Below are 26,780 nucleotides of genomic sequence, written 5' to 3' on the forward strand. Positions count from 1 at the left end.
CTTTTGTTGTTGTTGTTGATTTGGGGGGATGGGGGAGGGGGGGGGGTGGGGGTAGAAGAACACCGCGGAATATACAAGTTATCCCAGCGAGTTCATATGACCCGCAGTCATTTCCCACAGCGGTGATGTATTTTCTCATGACAGTTATGAGAACACACTGATTTATGAGACAAATGCACACACGCACACACACACACACACACACACACACAGAGAAGAGTGCAAACACTTGACAGGATGAGGATTGATGCCCACGTGGCTGCTTGCATAACTAGACCTGGCTGGATGCACGTTTCTGTTGTTTGTGTTGATGTAAAGGGATCTGGCACACGATTGGCGGAGACATTTGATTGTGTCTGTCGCGTACCGATTTATTACCCGCTCCGCTGCCAACGTTAATTCAGCGCTGACAGATTTACCATCATTCCAATGACATCAATTGCTGTATAATCCTGAGCAACATAAGGCTTGCCAATATGTTGTAATTTAGTGGAAAAATCCAGCTTCTCTGTATATACTCACTATGCAATACACAGTCAGGCCCAAAAGTCTCAAATTGACTCATCATGTTTGTCATCTGCACTGCTCCTTTATTAGCGGTGCTCAATGTCTGGCTCATGAGGCAATATCAATATTCGTTCTAAATTGCAGTTAAAAGTATTTTTCTAAATTCCAGGAAACTTTAATTGATAGTTCTTATTAATATGGTGTTATGTAGATAAATTGCAGTATAGGGATGGGCATAATCAATTCATTTATTCTCATGAATTTGCTTGATTGTGTGGAATTGCTCGCTTCATGGAGCAATTGAGACACAATGGAGTGCACAATTTGTATGCCTTTAGCCAATTGCAGAAGAAGAAGGGTGAACATTATCAACATCACTTTCAGCACAAACTGGATTTGTTTTCCAAAGCGTTACACAAATTATTGTATTTTGAATCAATGCCAACACGCTTCGCCATGACTGTAAAAACAGAATGTAAAATTCTACCATATTTTTAAAAAATGCTTAGTTTTTGACGAACTATGACTTTTGAAGTATTACACCACTGCGAACTACATCCACAATAATAAACATATTCTTAACATCTCAGTAAAGTGAAAATAGGTACGTCTTGCAAATTTGATCGCGCCATTAAAATAAATAAATAAATCACAACATACATTGTAGCGTATACGGGTTAAGTAAAAGTAAAAATCTAGGAGAAAAGAATGAGCTGGAAGCGACGGCTGCGTTTCTTCCGGTTTAGTGTAATTTTAAATTATGGTGTTATAAATTAAGATATTTTATCTAGTAAAAGGGGCACCACGTCACTTTTTATGTTTAGCCTTTTTATCAGTCTCGTAATCTGAAGGTTGCTACACTTTATGAAATGTTGATAAAAGTTCTAGACGGCCAGGGGTTTCTTTCCTCGAACCCAAACACACGCAACAATGCAGTGTGTAGTGAATTTTATGGAAGACTTAATGCTCCACCATGGGGAATCTACAGGGAAGCAATACAGAACAACACAAAAACTAACAAAGTACAGACGAACATTGGCAAAGGAAACTGACTTGTGATGTGAGATTGGTAGAATGAGCGTGTAGTGACAATGCATGTAGCTGGGGATTCCTGTTCTCATTCATTTAAAACCCAAATATGCACTAATCTGTACTTTTAGTGGACTGCAAGTTTGACTTACGTGTTTTGATCAATTCAGGCAGGTGGGTCGACCTTCCGGGCATTGGCTAGAACGCTCACGAGGAATGGTTTGCAGGACAAGGAAGCAAAGAGAAAAAGACACAGGTTGGCCGGCGCACTGGCAGTGGCGATGCTTGCCACGCGGTCCGGGAAAGCTCGCACCGCAATTCCTTCCCAACGGAGCCTTGTCCGTAAACTGCCCCGCACCCAAAAGGGTAGCTTTGGGGAGCTGGCAGGTGCTCCCTGCGGTCCACGCTTGGACCGGCAGGGAAGTTTGGTGTCTCCCAGCCTCCGCCACCTCGTAGTGAGGTTGGGGTCTCCCAGAGCTGGGCCAGGCCTTCGGCAGGTGGAACAACGAGAAAGTGAGAGAGAGCGAGAGAGAGCGAGACAAAGGAGCTTCAGCTTTTTTATCCGCTTCAGAGAGCGAGGCCGGCCCCTTTTGATCAAATGGAAGGCAGACTGCGCCTCTAGAATTGCATTTCATTTTAGTATAATTTGTGGTTTAAAACCAATGGAATCAAATATTAATCATTGGATTTAAGATAACGAGACCATTGTTCCCATGCCCATCCTCTTTAATCCCTGTAACGAATGTTTCAATTGTATGTGTTTGTTGAGAACACTGTAATATTTGCAATGTGGCATTTGTATGGTGTGGAGTGAAACATTTCATCTGGTTCAGTTGACAACAGATTCGACATCAGACATTCAAGTTTGCAGAAATACAGTCGCTATTGGTGTTCATGTAAAGTTCTTACAATATTAGATCCCAGTCAATTCCGGTAAAGATTGTGGTTGGTGAACCCGCGTTCACAGTGACGTTCCGCCACCTGTGGGTGTCGCGAGTACCCCGTCCATTGTCCAGTGGCAAGTGGCGCGGTACACAGCAGGGCAGAGACGCCTTTGTTGGTGAGATTGTCCAGGCTGGCTGGTGGTGGAAGTGAATTAATTTAGCATTCGTGTTCAAAACTAGGTGTCTTTTGTCTTTTTGATGCTCCTGGTGCTAGTAATTCACTTAGCATCGGCGTGCAAAAGCAGATGTCTGGCTTGTAATTCACTTAGCGTCTGTATGCAAAGTTGAATTGCCATTCCGTAGTCGTCCACCTCGGCGGGGAAAGCGGCGTTAGCCCAAGACTGGGGTGCTGGGTGTCATCTTTTAATGGCGTGTCCGCTACAACATGAAATGAGGCTTCAAAATAATAAAAAATAAAGCAATTGTCTCTGCTCTCAAACGCTGTCGGTGTGTCCACTGAATGTATATTTTAACTGTCGATCAAATACCGTTACATCTGGCATCTCTCTTATTCCTACACATCCCTACATGTCTGAGCCGTGAAAATATATCTGTTTAAAGCCTCCAGTGGCTGGATTATATTCCACCAGGTTGTGGGAGGGTTTACAAGTCAATCAAAACACACACACACACACACACACACACACACACACACACTTTAGCACAAAAAAAAAAGTTCCTGGGTTTTAAGCAGCTCTCTATTTATGTATACTGTACATACAGTATATATTTTGTTATGTTATATAATGAATGCAGCTAGAAATCAAAGTGTGGAGATTCTCTGTTGTCAAAATGCATGGGTGCCATCAGCAAATGGGGCAATAGATCACTGACAGAAGCCTCTCAAAATATCCACTCTCTATCCTTATTCTGCATGGTTCCTATACTTTTTGCCCATCCGCCTTGTCCATGACAATCGCGCCATGTTTTTGTGGTTCAATAAAAAAATAATACAGTATAATGCAGGTGGAGCCTCAAAACTCAGGGTCGCAGTTTTTCCTTTGCAGCGTGTCAGTCGATGTCAGGTACTGCCCTTAATTGTGTCGTGTGCAGGTAAGAGTTGCCAACTGTAATTTTTTTAAAATTTGTGATCATCCACTTGAGTTACTTTTAGCTGTCAGTCAGTGTGCGATGGACCTAAGTAACTCATATTTGCGCCCTTTAGCCACTGACACGAATGAAAGTGCTCAGGTTTTTATAGTGTGGGTGAGGGGAGACTCATGCCGGGGCCCAAGTGCGTCACGCAGTGTCATTTCAGCCACGACCAAAAAAAAAAAAAAAAAAAAAAAATCAATCAATAAATAAATCTACCTCAGCTCCCCAACCCCCCCAAGCAGGCTTTCTAAGCAATCAATTACCCAGAACGAAATTCAAATTTAAATTCAAATTTGACACACAAGGTCCTCCAAAGGTTCTTAATTCCAGAGGAAAGTTGAAATGGATGCACCGGTCTTGGTAATGCTGATAAAGAAAATGTATTTAAAATAAAAGAAAATTGTATTATCTTAGTATATTATCGTCCCAAATGTAAATTATGTATTAAATACTTACAGGCAGCCTAAAATTGTTCACACCCTAGCCAGAGTTTGAGTTGAATTTCCTTGATAAATGGGGCATTCATTGAATAAATATGACTATTTCCATTTTTGGCAAAAAGCTAATAATATTTTTTTTGAATATTCATAGACAGTCTTACCTTTTTCCGCTTTGTTTTTTTGTTTGGTTTTGTTTTTTTTGTTTTTGTTTTTGTTTAGTTTTTTTACCGACATAAGGAATGGGCACCTAGCGGCCCCCCTTGTTTTTTTTTTTTCAAAAAACATTTGAGCAACAGTTTGAACTTATAATAGCGCCATTCAATCACCATTAAAGGGCAGACATTGCTTAATAGCACTTCCACCTGGTCTTCTCCATCAGGAACATCATTAAGAATAGAAATCAGTTTGCGTGTTCACCAAATTTACAGCAAGCTTTACATACCCGGATTGCATGGAGATGTTGTCAGCACTGACTGTTATATGACACTGATGACTCATACAAGACAAACAGAGGCTCTTCTATCTCAGGGAAAGAGGCTTTGTCGTGTAACTACCAGGAAGAGCATACTAGCATTATATGTATTTGGTAAGATGCCAGGTAATGCCTAGTTCAATTTATCTTAACATACAACAGAACTGACCGGGAGATTATTACATCGCACACAACTCACAACTGCTCGAGATCAGTGATTCTCAAAGTACAAGTCAAGTATAGTATTCAATTTTGAAGTTCGACACATTTACATTAAATCTTTAAAAACATTTGTTTTTAAACTTTTATTCACAATTCTTTTTAACATTTATGTGCAACACATTTCAAATGAAAGTGGCACGGTGAATGTCTGGTTAGCACGAAAACCTCACAGTTCAGAGGTCATAGTTTCCGGCCTGCCTGTGTGGAATTTGTTCGTGCATGTGCCGGTTTTCTCCGGCTACTCCAGTATCCTCCCACGTTCCATAATCATGCATGTTAGATTAATTCAAGACTAAATTGTCCTGAGGTGTGAATGTGAGTATCAACTCTTGTTTGTCCAGTCCAGGATGTAGGCCCCCAAGTCAGTTGGGATGGGCTCCAAGGCACGCGCGATCCTAATGATGATAAGCGGTACCGAAAATGGATGGTTAGCTGGATGGATGGAGAACTAAATATAAACATTATTTAAGTGGATTTTTTTTTCATTTTACCATATTTAAGTGATAAGTTCAAGCTGCATAAAATTACAGTGTCTAACAATAATATGAAATATATGTTTTACGAATAAAACCTCTGTTTTGTTTTTGATGAACACTTTGGCATACTGCACCATTGTAGTTTAATGTTGGTGATCATGGTGGTACTTGTACAACTAAGTATTGTTTTAGGTGGTATTTGGTGTGAAAAGTTAAAAAAAAACTTATAGAAACCAGTGAGATTCATGTTCTTTTATGACATTTGGCATGAACACTAATGTCCAGCTGCGATTCCAGTGTGAACAAGTATGAATGTGTCTTGTTACATCCCGATGTGCCTCAAAGATGATTTCCACACTCACTCAGGTGCAAAGACAAACATGACTCACCAATGTCGTCCATTTTTAGGCCCGGTCTAAGCGTGTAGTCTGCCTCTGTTGGTTCTGGCTCATCGTCTACATCAGAGGCTAAGAGAGAGGACCAGGGAGCAAGGGTTAAACGAGTGACCAAAGAGGTTTTAATTACTTCTCACCCAAGAGCTTGACAGACGCGTGCAGGAAAGCAACAAAGGAAAGAGCATTGGGGTTAACAAAATGGCCAGAAGCGCTATGACTGACAAGCGGCGGCAGCACAGCGAGTCCCGCGGAAGAGGGGGGAGATGTTTGGTGTGAAAAGGGATGAAGGGCAACAGAGTCCGTCAGGGAGGAGAAGTTAATATTCCAGGGATGGCGAAGTTAAAACAACCCGACAGGCCAGGAATCAAAGTGTGTGTGTGTCAGAGCCATGGGAGGGGTTAAGGCCACATATACATACCCACCCACTGACGATACATAGCAGCGATAAATTGATTTTGACAAGGAGTGAGGACTGTGGTGAGAGGGGGGGAGAGTGAGAGGGGAAGGATCACCATCACAGACAAAGCCGAGGCGATGCTGGAGCGAGAGAGAGAGAGAGAGAGAGAGTGAAAGAGAGAGAGAGAAAGGGGTGGACAGAAGGATAGATAGATAGAGAAGGAGAGAGGGAAAAGCAGCACTGGGGTTTGTGTGTGGAAACGCTGCAGGGGAAACTCAGCAGGAGTATTAATAACACTATACCTGTTTTAGATTCTGTGTGTGTTTTTGTGAGCGTGTGTGGGTGTGCACGCACGTGTGTGTGGTCGTAACTTGGCTGACAAATGTTAAACCTGACAAAAGAAATGTATTAAGAAATGTCCTCATCAGGCAGCACAGTCGCCTAGCGGTTCGCACATGTGCCTCATAATTCTGAGGTTCTGCGTTCGAGTCTCGGCTCACGCCGTCCTGTGTGGAGTGTGCATGTTTTCCCTGTTCTCGTGCTCGGCTTCCTCCCACATTCCAAAAACATGCATGGTCAGCTCAAGACTCGAAATTGTACATAGGTGTGAAAAGTTGATTGCATGTGCCCTGCAATTGGCTGGCGACCAGTTCAGGGTGTACATCGCCTCTTGCCCAAAGTCAGCTCAGATAGGCTCAAGCTCACACGTGAACGTAATGAGGAAAAACGTTATAGTAATTAAGAAAAGCATTAAAAAATACACGTAACTTATATTCTCTGGTACTTTAAAGGAGACATATTATGCATCGTTTTCAATTATAAAATAATTCCCAGGTGTTTTAAAAACATGTCTGTAATGTGCTTACCCCAAGTATCAATTAATAAATACACTTTACACAATCTATATTTTATCTTGCAGAAATTAGCCTTTTTGGAGGGGGTGGAGGCAGAGCTTGGTGTGACTCTCCTGAAGTGAGTTCGAACTGTGAAGCATACATACTGCAAGCCCCTCTAAAGACACCATGGATTTTATTTTCCTTTGCGAAGGCAGCACTTCATCATCAAGCCCCCGAATTATACTTCGACCATTAGTGTGAGGATCTGTGCGTATGGCGCATGCATGGACACATCCCCAATATGCTGGACCCCTGCTATTCGCGGGGTATACGGACCTAGCCCCAATGCAAATTGAACATTTCCACGAATAAATGACACTATCCTCAAAGTGATTGTCCATTGATGTGACTGCCCATATCTAATAGTTTCGATCATAATTATACCACAAACTATGATGACAAAACACATCAAATGCATAACAAATGCTTACAAACCTCTTCAACCATTGCTATATTGCCTTCAAAATTAGCTGTTGTAACGGATTCCGCTGGTTTTGACGCCACGTTTTTAAGTCCTAGTTTGGACAAACTATCGTGAGCCGCAGCAGACATGGGCACCACTGACTGTCAATCACAAATCTAACACCACTGCTGACGTTTGGTTGAGGATCACCACTTTGGTATTTTTTTGGGCGTAACTCGGGCTGAAAGAAACTGTTTGTTGTCTATATCGAAGAGATACTACAATACAATAAATATCACACAGACTGGAGACAGTTTTTTGCCACAAAAATAAAAAAACATATTTTCAGACTTACAGAAAACCACGACGTGGGTTCAGATTTACTTGATTGTTTAATTTCTCACGTGATAGTTGGGGTGACCCACCTCCATTTGCGTGCAAGCAATTGAAAAGTCAATTTTCCATAATACAGTAAATCCACTTGAAACCCTTTTAAACCTGAAAATATGAACTGAAATCTAAATAAAATCACTTTCAAAATCACTTTTAGTACCAGTGTGGCCATCAGGATACGGTCATGAGGTGTCCCCAGTGAAGCATAAAGACGTGTTTTGTGTGAGTTGAGAGAGGAGCTGTGTGGGCGGACCAACCGAGATGGAGCGTCGTTGTGGGTGGGAAAAATGTGAGACTCACCTGTGGAGCAACAAACGTACACACGTAGTCTCAGGCAGCTGCGGCTGTGGTGATGAGTCGGCGTGGCTGTAAAAAAAACACAAAACGCTCATGTTTAGATTGCCAGATCTGAATAATTACATGAAATAAAAAGCAATATCCAATCATGAGCGCTTACAGATGTAGTAGTACTCCTGTCCGACGTGGAACTCGTATCCCAGCGAGAAGGCGCTGTAGCGCTGGAACTTCTCCGAGAACTTGATGGGGGCGTGGGGGGCGTGCGGCCGGTTGCACTCCCACCTCTTGAAGCCCATCTGGGGGTCGCAGCTCCTGTAGCCGCGGTAGCTGACCATGTAGAGGACGTACTGCTCGCTGGTGCCCACCATGCGCTGGCTGTCGTTGTAGTGAGGGCAGTAGATGTCCAGGTAGTCGTTGACGTTCACCTGCATTGTGTAGCCCTCGCGACGCAGACTGGACACATGCAGACAAACCAGGACATCTTGGATTATCACTATTGTTTTGGTCCAAGACACGGACGAAGCGCCACATATATTTCAATTAGAAAAGGATAATAAAATATTAGATTTATTAGTTTACCATTATTATTATTATTATTATTATTTATTGCTGTTGTTGTGTTTTATGTTAGGTTCAAACCTTATTTTGTGCAGCACTTTGTTACAGCTTTTTTTTTTAAAAAGTGCTCTACAAATAATGTTGAGTTGAAGCTATACATTTTTATACTGTTTTCTTTTGCATTCATGGTGTGCAGCTGTCACCACGAGTAGGTTAGCTGTTTTAATCACCTGATTTATCAATTATAATTTTGACATAGTAAAAAACTAAGTATTTGCACATATTCTCAATTTATATTACTTAAGGTTTTATATACATTTATATGTATTGTGCAAATTCTTTTGTTCGATAGTTTTTTGCCCTGATTGTGGTGTTTCGCTTAATAATGTGTATTTTTTTTTTTTTTTTTAGAGAATTGTTAATTTTGTCATTCATAGTCTGAGCAATAGTTAGTATCAGGTGCATTACTTTTCACGAAATACAAGTGTATTATAGCTACACAATGTACAGATAAGCCCAAAATGATTTACATATACTTCCATTACTGGAAAGAAAAAAAAATGGAAAGAGATTGTCAAAACAACTTGAAGAAGTTGTTTTAGATATTTTCGCAGCTTTTTGGGGTGACCTTCCTGAATTATTATTCTTCATATACCTAATTAGATATGACAATTTGGAATAAATGCAATCTTTTGCACCATTTTAAAAGATAAACTTCTAGCATGCAGTGATTCGCAACCAGGGTGCCGTAGCACACGACAATAGTGTGCCGAGAAAGATCATCAGTGGTGTTCTGGAAAATGATACAATTGTGCTTATTTTGTCCCCAGATAATTATTTATTCATAACAAATATATCATTGTTCATCGGTCTGAGAGCTGCGTACAGTATAAGACAGGCAGAACAATTAAATGCTCTTCCACTAGATGGCAGAAGCTCCATTGAACCTGTGTATCCACCTTTTGCCAGTCATACAACACAAGATTAAAAGAATTTGTGACTAAATTGAGACAAGATCATCATTATTTCGGTTGTCATACTTTTTGTAATTTATAAGCTGTCATTCACACTTTCTTTCACATATATGAACAATTGAAAGTCTTCGATGAACCTAACAAGTACGTTTTTTAGAATGTCGGAGGAAGCTGGAATTCAGAGATCACGCAAACTCCACATGAGAAGAGATCGGAGGGCAGAAACTTAGAACAGTGAGGCAGGGATTTAGTAGGCAAGTATCACTAAAAAACCAAATGCGATATGCAGTCGTGACAGCACATGGAGACAGGGAGACGCAGACTGGGAATCAAAATCATCCATCCATCCATCTGCCGTACCGCTTGTCCTCACAAGGGTCGCGGACTTCCTGGGGCCTATCCGGAGAACGTGCAAACTCCACACAGGCGAGGCCGGATTTGAACCCGGGTCCTCAGAACTGTGAGGCAGATGTGCTAGCCAGTTGATCACCGTGCCGGTTTCAAATCATATAAAAGATCAAAATTGTCACAAAGTATTATCAATATTTTATGCTTGTGTATCATTACTGTATTGTTAGAGATAATACATCACAATAGCCTATTGATATGTCCCACTCGTACTGTATTACTGTATTGTTAAAAGTTGATGCATATCAATATGGAAAAAAATGACTGGAAGACTGTGTACTGTATTGTTATATCTTGCCAGGTAAAGTCAACAAAAAAAGTCCAGAACAGTCATGGTTCTGTTATTTGTAGATTGGAGAGAAGCAATGACACGCCCGACAGCAGCCACACACATCTACTGAGTTATTAATAACGCAAAGAAGGTGTGTAAGTAAATGTGTGTCGACTATTTGCCGTCGCTTCAGAATGGACTCAGGGCCCATGGGGGCCACCGCTTCCCACTCAATGTTAGCACCATGTCGTCCCCTACTCCCAATGCTCGTACATCAAGCCGAACTGCATGCAACGCTTGCCATCGGCCCTAAAAGAGAGTTTGCCTGACAGCAAGATAAGCCCTGATCGTGTGTCTGGAAATGTGTGTGTGTTTGTGCAGTTGAGGTGACAAAATGAAATATATTCCTTTCTGACATCCTAAAGTCATCTTTCTCTTCCCATGACTGACCATGGCTCATATCTGCTGTAAATCACGCAGCCAGTTGGAAAGTTCTATCAAGGAGGTATGGGCGTGTGCGTGTGCGTGTGCGTGTGCGTGTGTTACTAAAAAGTCACATGGGGGCAGCAGAGTGCCACGTTGTGCCTGATGCAGCGTCTCCTCCTCCTCCTCCTCCTCCTCTTCCTCTTCCTCCTCATTGCTGGTTCTAGGTCAGGTCTCCAAGGAGATGATTATTCAATTATTAAATGAAGATCGAAACACTGAGCTCAGTGTCTTCCTCTCACCGCTCTCCTCAAACCCTTGTCCTTCCTCATCTCGTTTTCTCACTTTTATAGCTACATGAAGGAGTAATTACAGTAAATGTTGGGCGCTCGTTCATCCGTTTCCTGCCTCTGCAAGCTGCTCCTCTTCCTGGACAATCTGTATTTTTGTTCCTGGGTATGTAATAATGCGCAATACCGACATATTGTACTTTAATCTGGAGAAGAAGAAAAAAAGTGAACATTTGGCTGACTTAGAACGGAATAGAACAAAAAGGAACAGGAACATTAGACATGAAAATGAAGATTTTGTATTACAGTTATAGTTGTTCCAACAGAGGACTGGGGAATTGTTGTACTGTGAAATTAAAGAGTCACTTGCATGATAGCAATTTATTAGTCAAGGAACCATATTTGGTAACTACAATTAAAGTCAAAATGCTACACTCCTACAGAACCATGTTTTTTTTTTTTTTTTTTTTTTTTTTTTTACATTATTGTAAAATAATGCATTAACAATGGGTAGAATATAGACAAATATATTACAGCTCTATTGCTAACTACAACATTGAAAAAAGTGTCAAAAGTATGCAACTCTAATGTAGTACATTCCTTTTGGGGGGTTAAATAGAAGGACTTCTTCGTGAAGTACATTATATTTACAATCTTCCCCTTTATTTAAAAATGCTGTAACTGTCCGTAGAGAACTCACTGCAAAACTACACATTATTTATTTTTAAAAAAAATGTATTTTATTTTACTATCTTTAGCCATTGATTATGACACACCAATATTTAAATCCTAGACTTTTATTACGCGATACAACTAGACAACTAGACATTTCTTTGTCTGTATTGGTGGTAGGAATCGGTTGCAGTACCCCGCAAATCCCCCGGATTGACTGTATACTGGAATCCAGTCGTCCATCTGGTATACCTTCCGTCTTTTGCCAGGGGCTCGAGAAATCGTTCAACGCTGCTCACAATGTTAATCTTATTATTTCATTCTTTGCTTGATTGTCAAAAAAAATGATTCATTTCAATCACCTCACAGCAAGGTAACACCGACTTTAGTCACTAATCCTTCCCCTACAAGGGGTTAAGTCTTTCTCTTCTCGTGTTTACAACTGACTTTAAGAGTCATCAGAAAGAGAGCTACTGTAGCAAGGGTTAACGGTGAAGGTCTCTTCTCCTCTGCGGCAGTGGAGCTTTTGTTCCGTTGAGACAGTACGACAAAATACAGCGTAAAATATTTCAAGGGGACGGTATTTATAGTGGTTGAAAAAAAGAAAGCAAAATAGAGTAACGGATGCTTTGACCAAGGAGTCCTGAATGCCAATCAACTTATGGAGCAGTGGGAGCTAAAAGTGAGCAGGTGTGTAAAAAAAAAAAAAAAAAAAAAAGAAAGAAAGAAAGAAACACCTAATGGAGAGTTTAAGGGCTTGCAAAGAATAGCAGGGAAGAACCCAAAGAGAGGGAAATGAGCTCAGAGCATCTTGAGTAATCTGGAAGCAAATCCCCGCCTTAAGATAAAAGCAGGTTTTACCATCCCCACGGTGTGTGTGTGTGTGTGTGTGCATGTGTGTGCGTGTGTGTGCGTATGCATGCACCTGCTTTGCTTTTCTGCTGTGGACAAGCATTTACTGTGTGTGAGAGACATCAAAGCGTCAAACTGGATGGAAAGATCTCTTTAAGGAGTGGATCAAAGCAAATATGAAGAGATGCAAAATGCAATTTAACCAAAGGACAATATTGCGCTAATATGGCACCAGAATCCCCAGCTGCTGTAATAAACGTCAGAACACGAGGAGAGAAAACAGACCAGTCCAAATGTATAATGAGTTTTTATAGGAATGAGTGATTTGGGGCTTCAGGAATAAAGGAAATGATTACGATCCATCTAGTTGTACCGCTGCAGCCTAATAAAAAATTGACATTAAACAAAATATACACCCACGTATTCAGAGGAAATAAACTGAACCATTAAATATACAAAAAGTTGACTCGTGGTACACAGGCTCCTTCTAGTGGTCCGCGGATGAATCACTTCATTTGTATTCAACATTTTAGTACAATACATTCACATTTCATCTTTAGGAACTGATTCTTTGTAAACATTTATTCAGGTACAATTTTCATTTGACGTTTATGGACAATGCATTTTAATTGACTCATTATTTCAGTACGGTGTTTTTCTTTGTTTTCATGTTTAAGTGCACTGTCAAACTGTGCATAAAGTCACAGTGGCTTACAGTCCAAAGTTTTGAAACATTACGAAACAAGTATTTTTTTTAGATGGTACTCGGTGTAAAAAGTTTGAGCACAATCGGAACGCGTTCTTTCATCGAATATGCTCTGTGATTGCGTTACGAGACAAGTCACCCCCAAACGGATAGCAGTCCGACTTCAAAATTCTCTGAATGAAAATGAGGCCAACGGATGCTTACGTTGCGCCCCTGTTTCTTTGTGCAAACTTAATGCGACACCCTCCATCCCGTCAGCATTACATTTCTTTAGTGAGCATTTACATTTCAACAACAAATTTCCATAAAAGTGTGTCTGTTTAGAGTGCAGAGGAAAAATGGATCTTTGTGTTATTCAAAAACGCCCTAATGGATTTCCATTCGCCTTAATGGAGTTTATGACATAATAATGCTCTTGGGATATAAGCAAGAGAGGGAAGGAAATAAAGTGGAGTTGCCTCTGCTTCCCTTCACGTTTCATGTTGAATCACTTGTCATTCCATCTCTCTTGCAAATACAAAAATTAAGTCGTAACATTAAGGGATAAAATGCCTTTTTTGTTGGGTTTGTTCAATCATCTAACCAGAAGGAGGTTTTAATCAACATTTAATCTTATTAATACATGGCAAGTCTCTAGAGAGACATTGGCAAGTGGGGTCTGACGGTTGCGTTTAGATTCAGAGTCACTAAATTACTACTTTATTCTCATAACGTTCTTTTCAGTGTGGACCTAATACTGCTGCATATTCATGGAATATCCTCAAATAACTCAATTGCACTTGAATAAATGGATGCCTCTGTCTAAAGAGACAGACACCCACAATTTATTGCAATACATTCAGTCCATAGGCGCTATTGTTTACACACAACCTCAACAATTGCTGAGCCCATATGAATGCCTTGGCTAACCAAAACAGCAGCACTGTCGCACAAACCACCGTTCCTGCTCAATATTAAAGTCAATGTAAAGAAGAGGAGAACGAGCGACAATGTCAACGACTGGAAATGTTTCAGGCTCACATTTTTGCAGGTTTTATTCATGTATTTGCTGCTCTATGTATTGTGAACACTATTCCTAAAAGATTTTTCTCATGAAAATCTCACAATGCCTTTTCTAGCCATTAGTATTTAACTGTTTAGAACAGAGACTCTCAAACTTTGGGTCCAGCTAGAGGCACCTTACAGTGGAGACATTTTTCCAAGCCCCCCCCCCCAACCCAATAACTCTAACACCAATTAAACATCGCTTTTCCGGGGGTAAATGGCCCAGTAACAAAATCATAGTTTAAATAATATAAACAACAATAAGTTGCTGTTTTCCCCTTTGTTTGTTTATGCTTACACATAACTATATGTTTGAGCCATGAAAATTCAAGCCTCCGGGGGCTGGAATACAGTATATCCCGTCGAGTCGTCACAGGGCTTTTTGACACTGTGACAATGAGGCACTCTAAAGCCGCCACTCCTGCTACTTCAGACTTTAAAAAAAATATTCTTCCCCCTCCTCGCTCTTTCGTCTTTCAGTGCATGACATGAATGCTATCACGGCAGATAACGAGGCGCTCTAAAGCAGCCACACCTGCCCGGAGCCCTAGTCCACTTGTTGGCTGTCACATCAGACCTCTTTCCCCACTTGCTCTGCTGTCTTCTCTCTGAGACACTTGCTGCCAACCTACGAGGCACCTTTTTTTTCCATTTCTTGCTCTTTCGCCTTTCTCTGCGCAACATGCGTGTACCCGTGGCTGACAGAGGCGCGCTAAAGCGGCCACACCAGGGGACTATCCAAAGGGAAGATGTTTTTTTTCAGGAGTGTATGCATAGCGAGAGAGCTAACTGCACGTCACAATTGTAGCAGATAACCGCTGTTGAGAATGATGGTGCTCAAGTTCTTCTATCGTGGGTGAGCAGAAACTAATGCAAGGGCAGTACACTAGCAAACATGAAGAGATGTTTTTTATTATAAGGACTGTTCTATAGTTATCACACGTTTCCATCACCATTTGCCCTTGTGTGCTGAACTGCTTAGCTCTGTACACTAACAAATATGAAGAGAGGGTCTTTATTGTATGGAAGCCTTTCAAAGTATTTTCCCCTGACAAACCTCCTTTATCAAACATTGCACACAATGGATCCAGTATTATTTGCTTGTGCCCAGTGGATTTCCCATGCTATTATTTTTCCATGCCTAACCAGTCTTGCTACTCCGGTGTATTACATTTAAAAGCTCACTGGTGCCCTTTTTTAAAACACTCTCGGTGAGAAATGATATGAACAGGTACATTCCGTACAAGGGTTTATTAAAACCTCATTGTTCAGGGATTATTCAGAAGAATGCTCTTTAATTGGAAATGTTAAATAATCTCATCAACAGCCTTGAAAAATTGGCATGGAGACCAACCATTAGGAAGACAAGAATGAAGCAGAACGAGATAATTAGCTCAACTGTCCACCAATGAATTACACATGTAATTGGACGTTAAGCTCTAGACCAGTGGTCTCCAACGTTTTTTGCACCACGGACCGGTTTAGAGTAGGCATTTTTTTTTTCACGGACTGGCTGTCAAGGCGTGGCATAAATATACAGCAAAAAAGAAATTAATACGACCGGCTTAAAAACGTACGTTAAATGCATGAAAAAGACAAGTCACCATAGCGCATAACGGATAAAAGCTTTCTTTTTCTTTGAGGTCGTAGGCTCTTCTTGTGGCTCCTCATGTGGCCTTTTTCCTTTTGGAAAGAAGCTCTCCAAAGACATTTGTTTTTTACTAAATTTTGCTACTTTGCTGACTTATTTTTAGTAACGTATCACGTGACTGACGTCCAGTCTAGTGTTGTTTCGTTCGCGAAAGTTTCGTTCAAAAGAACAAATCTTTTCAGTGAACGTAATGAACTGAATCAGTTTATGAAATGATTCGTTCTTTGAGGTTGGCCGCCGCCACGAGCGAGTCAGCTGGGAGCGCAACCGGAACTACTGCAGCGTTCTGTGCGGTGTTTCCATGTCAAATGAGACGCGCAGCTGTTGCAGCGGAGAATATCTGGTCATTTCTCAAAGTAAAACAACAAAATTTGACACGCGAAAACGAAATACAACGGAAATTATATCAATTGGTCATTCCTTCTATGCGGCCCGGTAACAAATGCCTCATGGACTGGTACCGGTCCGCGGACCGAGGGTTGGTGGTAACTGTTCTAAACATTTAAATGTATGTGGAAAGCTACCTTATTCTTTCATAGATTACATCTTATACTGTCCCGCCACCCTCATGAGGATAAGTGGTACGGAAAATGGATGACTAAATGAATGGATCTTATACTGTTACATGTTTAGTCCTCAGGATTAATGCTAAATTAATATCGCCTTTCTTTACCGATTTTCCCTTGTTCAATTTTAGCATTCCTGCTGACTCTCCAGTCTCTTTAGCACACAGGATGCACAATTAAAATTCTATTTCCCAGCATGACACACTGCGTGAGTTACAGGGGTCTAATGACACGACATCATCGCGATAGACGACACACCCTGCCACTGGAGCCGAGCCAGTTAAACAGACGTGGATGTGGTGCCGTAACTATAAATTCATCTTGCTCTAATTATGTACACATACGTCTTTATCATAAATTGTAGTCACATTATATACTGTAATACAATTACAGCAGAACCTCTGAAGTCAAACATAATCCGTTCTGTGATGCAGGTTGACTTCCAAGATAAATAATCAAATATTAATGTGAATTCAAGTACGCTGCTGTCATAAAAGATTGATAACTTTACAATGTTGCCTTGAGATATGAGTTTAATTCGTTCCGTGACCACACTCGTAACGTAAAACACTCGTATCTCAAACCACCTTTCTCCATTGAAATGAATAGAAATGCCATGGATCTGTTCGAGCCTCCAAAAAATAACCAACAAAATACTTTGTGTTTTTTAATAAGAAAAATAACTGTACAGATTAGCAGATAGAAATACTGTATAAAAAGGAAAGTTTGTGCCACATTTTCTGCTTTAATTCAATGGATACAATGGCCACACTCCTTCTGGTGTGCACCTGGGTGCAGTATGATACAGATATACAAATATACATAGAGCCGGTCAAAACTCCTCAGTGGGCTGCAGTAATATTAGCCGTGTCAGGAGGGGCATGTAACATAAAAATGATGCCAAAAAAAATCATACGAGTGACTTGCTGTGGCGACGTCTGATAGGATAAGCCGAAAGTTAAAACAATAAAAGGCGATGGTGAATGGAGAAAAGGAGAGGCACAGTCGCCAATGCGCATTTATTGAACACAAACCGTAAACCACATAAAGACAACGGCCACACTCATGCAGGAGATGCTGTCGACCACAGCTCACACTCAGACACTCGCGTATACTCACCGATGTTACACGCCGCCCCATCAGACCCCGCCTCTTAAAGGAACATGCATGTACACCGACACTACAAAATGTACAGTATTTTCTATACATTTTATGCTACATGTTTTCAATGTTTTTAAAAAAGTGTGTTTTAACATGTTTAAATATGTTAAGTGTCTGGAAGGGTAAAACAAAAACAATTTCACATGGAAGCTCTACATTGCGGGTTTCCATCTATTGTGTATCTGATGATATTTAATAAACTGTATTGCTCATATTGTATTGATTAGCAAGATGCTTGTCATGTCATACTAAGTTCAAATTTCGGTTTTAAAATTACGGTCAGCCTTTTCTTCAATGCCATCACTGGTTACGCTTCTGTGATAAGAAAAAGTTGAACACTTGTGGAGGTAATATTTTGCTAACTGAGCTAAAGTTTCATAGGAATTGCTCGATTCGACATGTTATCCCCATAGCACTGCGGTTGGTGTTAAAAAGTGTAGCTTAACAGTGGAACAACAAAATGTACTGAAATGTATTGCTTTGTAGAAACGCGCCCGAAGAGATGTACTGTAAGTCTGTGCTATTTTTAAAGTGGTCCAGCCACGTTCCACACATTGCTATTCAGGATTTAAATGGTATTCAGCCTCCCGAGGGCACCATTCTTCATCTCATTTTACTCCAGCACAGACATGCCAACCTGGTGTGTGCGGTGTGCAGTGTGTGCGTGTGTGTGTTTGCGTGTGTGCATGTGTGTAGGTTCCAATCAGACATCAGAGCAGAGGAGAGAAGGTAACATCTCTCCTGCTGAATGGAGAATCCCAGACGTGTAGCATGACTGACGCTGCCATCAAATACGGAGGAGAATCTTCCTACTCCAACTCCCTTAGCTCCTTTGTGTCCTAACTTCAATTCTGTCTCTATCTGATTTTTTTTTTTTTTTTTGCCTCGGATAAACACAGACAAGAGTTAAAAACCTTGATAGCATGCCTTTTGATAATGACGCTGTATTTGGTGCACCTGCACAATTTAATGAGATCTAACACAATAGATTTATCAAAATATTTAGAGTCAAAACAAAGAAACGAGTGTTTATTATTGCGGTTGGAGGTTGTAGTGATGTGGAACTGCACTGAATCACAATGCAAGCTGTTTCCCTAATACAGCAAATAGTGGTGGTTGGCGTTGATTTAGTCAGCTGTAAATAGGGGGAGGCATATATTATGGAGGAGGAGTTTATGTGTATGCATTTTTAACAATATTACTGATATATTACAATTTCTGTACTGTACTGTATTTATAATTTCACACACAACATGGTGAAGTTATAACATGTCAGTCGTCACGTGATTTAAAATCATTTTTAACAGTACACAGGGAACTTGATTACATTAGGTGGCGTGTATATAAAAAGGTCTCCACATTCCTGTTTCAAATGCCAGTTTTTATGACAAAAATGAAATGATAATGATGAAAAAAGTAAGTCATAAATCATTTCGGTCACTTAGTCAAGGTGGAGGGAATTATGAACAGTTCCAAATACTAGTCTAAGTTAGCACATTTAAAAGCGGTGACACCAGGCATAAAAAAAAAGATGTATTCAATTATGGAGATTCAGTGAAAACACAGACCCCCCCCCCCCCCCCCCCCAACCCCCCACCCCACCCCCACCCCACAAACAAAAAAGGCATTTTGCTAGAATGTGTCTGTCCGAGAAGAAGGGACGGGGTGTACACACAGTGCAGGAGGACCGAGATGTCAGTGATGATTTGTGAGAAACATTTTTCATAAAGATGGTATCACCTGACAGGTGTCAGTACAATGTTCACAATAATAAAAGGCACACATCAAACTGTAAGTACAGTAACAGATGACAAATGGACTGCGCCACCGTTTGTTAATGGGACAATTTTAACATTGACACTGGGGCTAATCTGGTCAGTGAGAAAGATTTCAATAACTGACTCAGAAGCCAATACAAGTCAGATTTACACAAATGTATACCCCTGAATGCCAAAACAAACAAAAGGTGGATGGATGCAGACTTAAAGAGACAGCAAAAGGCAAACAGCATAACGTATTAGTCCCCATTAGGCCTGCTGTAGTGAGTCACTCCTAGGAGACAAAGCAGCCAAGGACTTAGGTTTAGTGAAGAGGATCTATCAGATGGCGGCACGTTAGCACATCTGCCTCACAGTTCTGACGACCCGGGTTCAAATCCGGCCTCGCCTGCGTGGAGTTTGCTTGTTTTCCCCGTGCCTCCCTGTTTCTCCAGGCACTCCGGTTTCCTCCCACATCCCAAAAACATGCATGGAAGGTTAATTGAAGGCTCTAAATTGCCCATAGGTGTGAATGTGAGTGCGAATGGTTGTTTGTTTGTATGTACCCTGCGATTGGCTGGCGACCAGTTCAGTGTGTAGCCCACAGTTAGCTAGGATAGGCTCCAGCATCCCCCATGGTCATGAAATATCCCAAAATTTTATGACAAGAAAAAAAAAAAAAAATCTAATTTAAACAGCGTTAAACATGAAACATATTTGTAATTTATGAGAATAAAGTCAAAATAGAAGACAAAATACAAAATCAAAATGTTACAAGCAAAAACTCTTTAAAAAAAACTCAAGCAAAATCTTTACCTAAGAAACGGTTCAATTAAAATGTTTTTCATTAACGGTGAATAAAAATGTTATCGAAATAAAAGATTAAAAACAAACAGTTCTAAAAGACGAAATGAAAATGTAGTGAAATTAAAAGTTAAATACAACTGAACTGTACTGCTTTTGCACTGATTGTTTTGCATACCACTAGTGGCATACCACACTTTGCGAATCACTGCCTGAGATCATTCAGAAGATCCAAAACTCCATTGCTCAACAGACAATATGGCATGATCATTTTACCTGTCTTTTCAAAAATGTATACATGAGTGGAAAGGTTATCCCTGCCGTTGTCAGCCGAGATTCCTACTTTACTAAAGACTGTTGCTTTCCTGTCTCAGAACTCAGCGCCCTCACTCCTCACAATGGAAAAGGCAGATTTTTTTTGATGTGTCTCTTGTGTTGGATCTAATTAGACTGAATGTGCAGGTGTACCTAACGAAATGGCTGATGGGTGTACTTTGTTCCAATAGAAATCAATAAGTGCCTGGAGTGTGTCAAACAGGCTGGAATATCCTTCTGTCAAGGCTGATACAACACATATTCTCTCTGCTCATGGTCCAATGGTGGTAATTGATAAAAGTGTTACAGCTTCAAAATCTTTTCATTCTCCTGTTATGTTCCCCTCTGCTCCCTCTCTCTCTCTTGAGCTCCTCATCTTCACAGCATCCTGTCTTCTTCTTCCTCCTCCATCCATCATCCTGTCTGTCTCTTCCTCTCCATTGCTGCACATATTGACTGCACAGTACGAAGGAGTGTTCAAGCTGCGCCAAGCCAACAGTGGGTCCTTGAACATGCACCACATGGGCAAATGTATTGGGACATCATGCCATTACACTTGAACACTTGGAAGTGAAAATTGAGGAAAATATGTAGTTGGCCTTATTGAATAGGGATGAGCAGGACCACATTTCCGGGTTTTTGACTACAGTACATTTCCTTGATTAACAATGGTGCAAATTAATCATCAGTTATTTGGTCACTTGTTTAAATCTGAAACGTAAAGAAAAAAATTCAATTTTGTGTTGCAAATTTAGGTAGTAGGAAATGTTTCAAAGAAGCCACAAAAAAACAAAACCCGCAGAGTTAATCCTTTAACATTCTCGCTTATGGTTGTGACTTTGGAGGCATGTTATCCCGTAAAGTTTGTACAAATTCCAAATTGTACGACATTGGGGCATTTGGGAAACATGGTGGGCTAGTGGCTAGCACATCTTCTTCACAGTGAAGAGATCTGAGTTTGAATCTGTTAGAACATCATCTATGTGGAGTTTGCATGTTCTCCCTGTGCTTGTGTGCGTTTACGCCAGGTGCTCCAGCTTCCTCCCATGTCCCAATAATATGCTTCTTAGAAAAAGTGAAGACTAAATTGTCCAGAGTTGTGTGCCCTGTGATTGACTGGCAGCCAGTCCAAAGTATGCCCTGCCTCGAATGGCATAAGCTCCAGTTACCCGAAACCCTTTTGAGGACAAGCGCTATAGGAAACGGATAGCAAAGTAATCAATAGCATAAATGCCACAATAGTCTTCTTGAGACAACAAACTTGTTTCAACATCTCCTTTGCTGGTTGCAGCCAAGGTGTGCACTCCATTTCGCTTCGAGTGCTCCAAGATGCAGTTAATCAACAGTCAATTCCACACAATCAACAGAATTCTTATCTTTACTTGTGATTCCATTATGCTTATGTGCATCCATCCAGCCATTTTCTATACCGCTTATCCTTAGTAGGATCATGGGGCACAGCCTAGACTAGCTTCCAGCCAATCGCAGGGTACATCAAGTCAAACAACCATCTGCAATCACTTTCACAACTATGGACAATGTAGTCTTTGTTGAAGCTAACATTTGGAAGTGTGTGTTAGCCACTAGTTGGCTGGTGCCCAGTTCAGGGTGTACCCTAGCTCTCGCCCAAAGATAGCTGGGATAGGCTCCAGCACGCCCGCGACGTTGGTGACGATAAGCGGTACGGAAAATGGATGGATGAATGTTAGCCACTAGTCCACCCATTTTTCTAATCAATCAAACCTACAGTATATTGTGGGTGTACAACAATCAAAGATGGATGGAATTGATGAGGTAGGGACCCAAAGAGGAAATTAAGAGAAAGAGACATAGGTGAAAGAATAAACAAGGGCTTAAACGGTGATTAAAGGAAAATGTTGTTTGTGAATAAAAGCCAGACAAGTGCTTTCGGCCCTTAATTTGCTTGCTTATTGATTTTGTTTTCACCTTTATTTATCAAGCCCTTTCCAAGCATTCAGCGTATCACGGCAGACTTTCTATCTGGCAAAGCCTGACAATCCCTTTCTTTTATTCCGTCCCTTTGCTCCCTATCAATGCCTTCGAGGGAAGGCCTCTCCATCCCAGTGTGCTTTCGGTGTTCCAGAAGTCGCCGCTAGAGTGAACGACGTTGGAAGGAGTCGTAGGCGGCCGGCCAGCGCAGGCGGGGACGTACGCTGAACGAGAGGGTGTGCATGTTGTTGGCAAAGCTCTGCTATGATTGATGCTGATGCAGTCGGATGGCTGTGGATAGACTCAGCACTCAGCCAGACATTACCCTCTGACCCAGCTATTGATTCTCGCATTCACTGCCCCAAACAACACAACGGCCACTCTGACCCTTCTCAAGCAACCACCACACTAAAAACACACACACACGCACGCACGTGTATACAGTTGTCCAGATTGATCGTGTAGCATCGTCCTATGAAAGCTGATCAATGTGCCGCATAACAATCACTCTGCTACTTCCTGCCTCAGTGTGACGGGCCTACGTCCCACTGACTGATATGTTTGGGACAGGCGCTAAAGGCTCCAATATCAGTGCTTCGGGAAAAAGAACTCAAGCACCGTTTCCAATGATAACAACATCAGTCAGGAACGTCTCCCGAGCCACATTCAATACGGAATCCAAGGGAAAAATGCATTATTTTCCAGGCAGAGGGATGAGGTAGGGTTAGAAAAAGTCATGGCGTAGATAATATTTTCTTAAAGTGGAAAGGTGGAAAAGATCTGCCTCATAAAAGACCTTGCATATGAAGAAAAGTTTTGAGCCTGTAACTTTGCTCACTCTGCGATATTGGAACCTCGGGTAGAGCAAAATCTTTTCCAGGATTTATTCATATCTTCAATTTTCTCACATCAGATATGATGGAAATAGATTGCATTCCAGATTCATCATAAAATTTTGCATTCATAAATTTTTTTACAAGCATTACGTTTACTGATAAAACCGAGATCCCCACAGTGACAGATGGCGATCCTTACCAAATGAACCTAATCTAACCTGACCTAAACAAACCTAACCTATTGCAAACAAACCTAAACCAAACGAACCTATCGTATCAAATTGACCTAACAAGTCTAACCTGAACTTAACAAATTTAACCCTAAGAAACCTACCCTACCCAAAACAAACCTAAACAAATGTAACCAAAACAAACCTAACCTAAAAGAACCCACAGTAACTTAATCTGACCTAAACAAACCTAGCCATAAGGAACCTAAACTAATTTACAGTAACATGAGCTCAACAAACCTACAGTAACTTAGCCTGATCTAACCTAACCTAAATGAAGCAAACCTAACCTAAACAAACCTACAGTAACAAACTCAGGGACTCAACTGTATTATGTCTATAAGAAGAAAATACTGACATGCTTCAAATAGGGACAGAATAATTTGCCACAGCTATTTGACCCAAGTCGTATATTCTGACAAGTTTGACACGGCGCAGCGAGTTTGATAACTGTAAGTCCAAGGAGACTAAGCTGAAAAGAAGGAGCCCTAATGGGCTTCCAAGACAAAACCACAGCTGGCTTTCAACATTAGTCTCCATGGTGACAGAAGAAGCCCTTGCCATGGAGCTTTTGTCGCCCAAAAAAGGGGAGGAAGGAGGAGGCTGCGGGGGTTCATTGCTTGGTCTTCAAACCCATCCATTACCTTTTTATCCACATCTCTCCTCAGACTCGCTAATGGCTAATTAAGTAGCACTTATTATCGCCGCACATTATCACAAATCATCAGCTATTACTGTGGCAAATTGTGTTCCATCCAGTTTTTTTTTTTTTTTTTTTTTTAGAGGAGACCCTCTTTTTTCTTTTTTTCCCCACTCACTTGGTTGCAAAATGAACAAAGAGCAAGGCTAAGAGCAGCCTGGATACTGTGAACTATAGAAAATAACCTGGGTTATATGACACACTACATGCATGGCTGAAATAAAGACTCGTCAAAATGCAGAGGACAGTCTTACAACATGGTTGTGTGGTCTTGAACATCTGAACATGGCAGAACTTCTTACATTTACACCCAGTTTGTTTTAAAATATGTATTATTTTTCCTTCTGCTAGGGTCAAAATTTGGACCGACAATAGTAGGCTTTACACGATCAGCATTTTTGGGGGCGATCAGCGAGTTTAAAAAAAAAACATTTCCAACTTTGTGGGAGCACTTTGGAGATGGCCCCTTCCTGTTCCAACATAACTATGCACCAGTGCACAAAGCAAAGTTCATAAAAAGACATGGATGACAGAGTCTGGTGTGAATGAACTTGACTGGCCTGCACAGAGTCCTGGCCTCAAACTGATAGAACACCTTTGAGATGAATTAGAGCAGAGACTGAGAACCAGGCCTTCTCGTCCAGCATCAGTGTGTAACCTCACAAACGCGCTTCTGGAAAAATGGTCATAAATCCCCATAAACGCTCTTCTCAACCTTGTGGAAAACCTCCCAGACGAGTTTTTTTTTAAACTGTAATTGCAGAGGGCGGGCCGATGTCCTATTAAACCCGATGGATTAAGAATGGAAAGTCACTTAAATTCATATCTGAGTCAAGGCAGGTGAACAAATGCTTTTGGCAATAAAGTGTAGTTTAAGGCAAACGCGGGTGACAACACTTTTAACCGACTGCAAATTATGCTCTGCTCGGGCAGCGACCATCTGGAGCTCTGAGTTTCAAGCCCATCGCCCGCTTCCGCTGTATCCGCTCTCGTCATGCAGCCGGGGCACGGCCCGTCGAGTAAAGAGAAGCAAGCGATGGCTTAATAAAGTATCACTTCAGTGGTCTTGTCACCATTTCATTATATAATTTGTGTTATTCTGAAGAAGCAGTCTTTTGTTTTTATTTTTGCTCATTTTATTTTGTAGTTCACACATAGCAAACAGAGTACGTTCTAAGTCGTCTCTTATCTATCTACTCCTTTTACATTTAAGTGAAATGTCTGGGAAGACTTTTACATAATTTTCAGCTGGATGTTAAAATGTCAACAAGTTGAAAATGTTTTTTTTACTCTAAAAAGTGTTATATTTGGGTGAAACCTATGCCGTGTTCAAGAAAGGTTTGTGTTTTATATTTTTGAGAAATACTTGGTTCAAATAAAACATATTTTCATGACAATTTCAAGACGTAATGGCATGATTAAGTATGGGTACTATCGATGAATACTCAAATGTAAGTAGCCTACTTGTACTCGTATTTGGTGGTATCGGTCAATCCCTATTGGTTTATGTTGTGTGTTAATGGCAATATTTTAGGTTGAAAGGCCTTTGTCTTCTGTCGACTGCTGCATTCTTGTAAGAGCACACACCTCTGAGTGCAGAAACTGGCCCTTGCCACAGTGCGGTCGTAGATCCAGAAAAAAAAAAAACAAGAGAACATGCAAACTGCACACAGGAAGGCCATTGCCGAGATTCTAATCCAGAACATTAGAACTGGGAGGCAGATGTAGTCACTACTAATATTACTGAAAATGCAGTAGGAAAACCGAACAGAAATAAAGCAATATTCTATTTCTTTTATTCATAGGATGCAGAAGGTTCTAGATACTTCAGCGACTAAACTTCGCGAGCTTGAAAACAATTAATCAATCTGAGATGTCAGATGGTTTTGTTTATGGTTATGTTTTATAAGTATTGTCTTACATAAATCCATCTGGCAAAGAGCCAAAATAAACAAAACCTCAACCCGACAACGGACTAAATTAATTCCATGTCTCTCTCTCTCTTTCATGGTCTCTCTCTCTCTCTCTCTCTCTCTCTCTCTCTCTCTCTCAAAAAAAGGCTGAACCATTAAATGTAAATGGGAAACTCATGCTGAATCATTGTGAAGTAGCAGAGTGAAGGCACAATATTAGGAGCCAATAACATCAACAATACTACGAGCACTGCACTAGCTTAGTGTTGTTTGTTTTGAAACATCCTTTCCAAAAGGAGCCGCTTCAGTACTATTCTTTACGTTAATGCAGACCTGCCAACCTATAAAAATTCACTTCCAGGACAATTTGTCCAAATTTGTCTGAATTTCCATAAATTCAAAATTTTGTCAAGAACATTTCTATGCGACAGTCATAATCATAATCATTCATAAATTATGGGTTCAACATTTGTCATTCTAATGTTTTTATTACATCAACCTTGTCATGGTGGACACAGTTGCAGCCTGAATCAAAGTGCCATTATGTGAGATTTTGTCGTTCCATCATCAAAAATATCTGTGTCTTCGGATTAATTCACCTTTGCCAATTCTGTTTACAACCCTGGTCACAAAAAAAAACAAGCAAAAAGCAAAAAAAAAAGTCTATTTAAGGAGTTTAATTAGATCTCAGACATCAAAATTAAAACTCAGCACTCTATTTCGCAAACAAACA

General features: G+C 40.8%; 1 protein-coding gene across 1 annotated transcript in view; it reads right to left on the reverse strand.

Moving 5' to 3' along the window:
- The window catches only part of efna3b (ephrin-A3b), a 92,086-nt gene that overhangs the window by 16,627 nt on the left and 48,679 nt on the right, over positions 1 to 26,780 (reverse strand). The window contains exons 3-5 of the mRNA XM_061675581.1: positions 8,127 to 8,419; positions 7,970 to 8,035; positions 5,575 to 5,652 (exon numbers count right to left, since the gene is read on the reverse strand). Coding sequence (XP_061531565.1) covers positions 5,575 to 5,652; positions 7,970 to 8,035; positions 8,127 to 8,419 — 437 coding nt within the window. The remainder of the gene's footprint in view (positions 1 to 5,574; positions 5,653 to 7,969; positions 8,036 to 8,126; positions 8,420 to 26,780) is intronic.

The sequence above is a fragment of the Phycodurus eques genome, chromosome 4, assembly GCF_024500275.1.
Source record: "Phycodurus eques isolate BA_2022a chromosome 4, UOR_Pequ_1.1, whole genome shotgun sequence".
Taxonomy (NCBI): domain Eukaryota; kingdom Metazoa; phylum Chordata; class Actinopteri; order Syngnathiformes; family Syngnathidae; genus Phycodurus; species Phycodurus eques.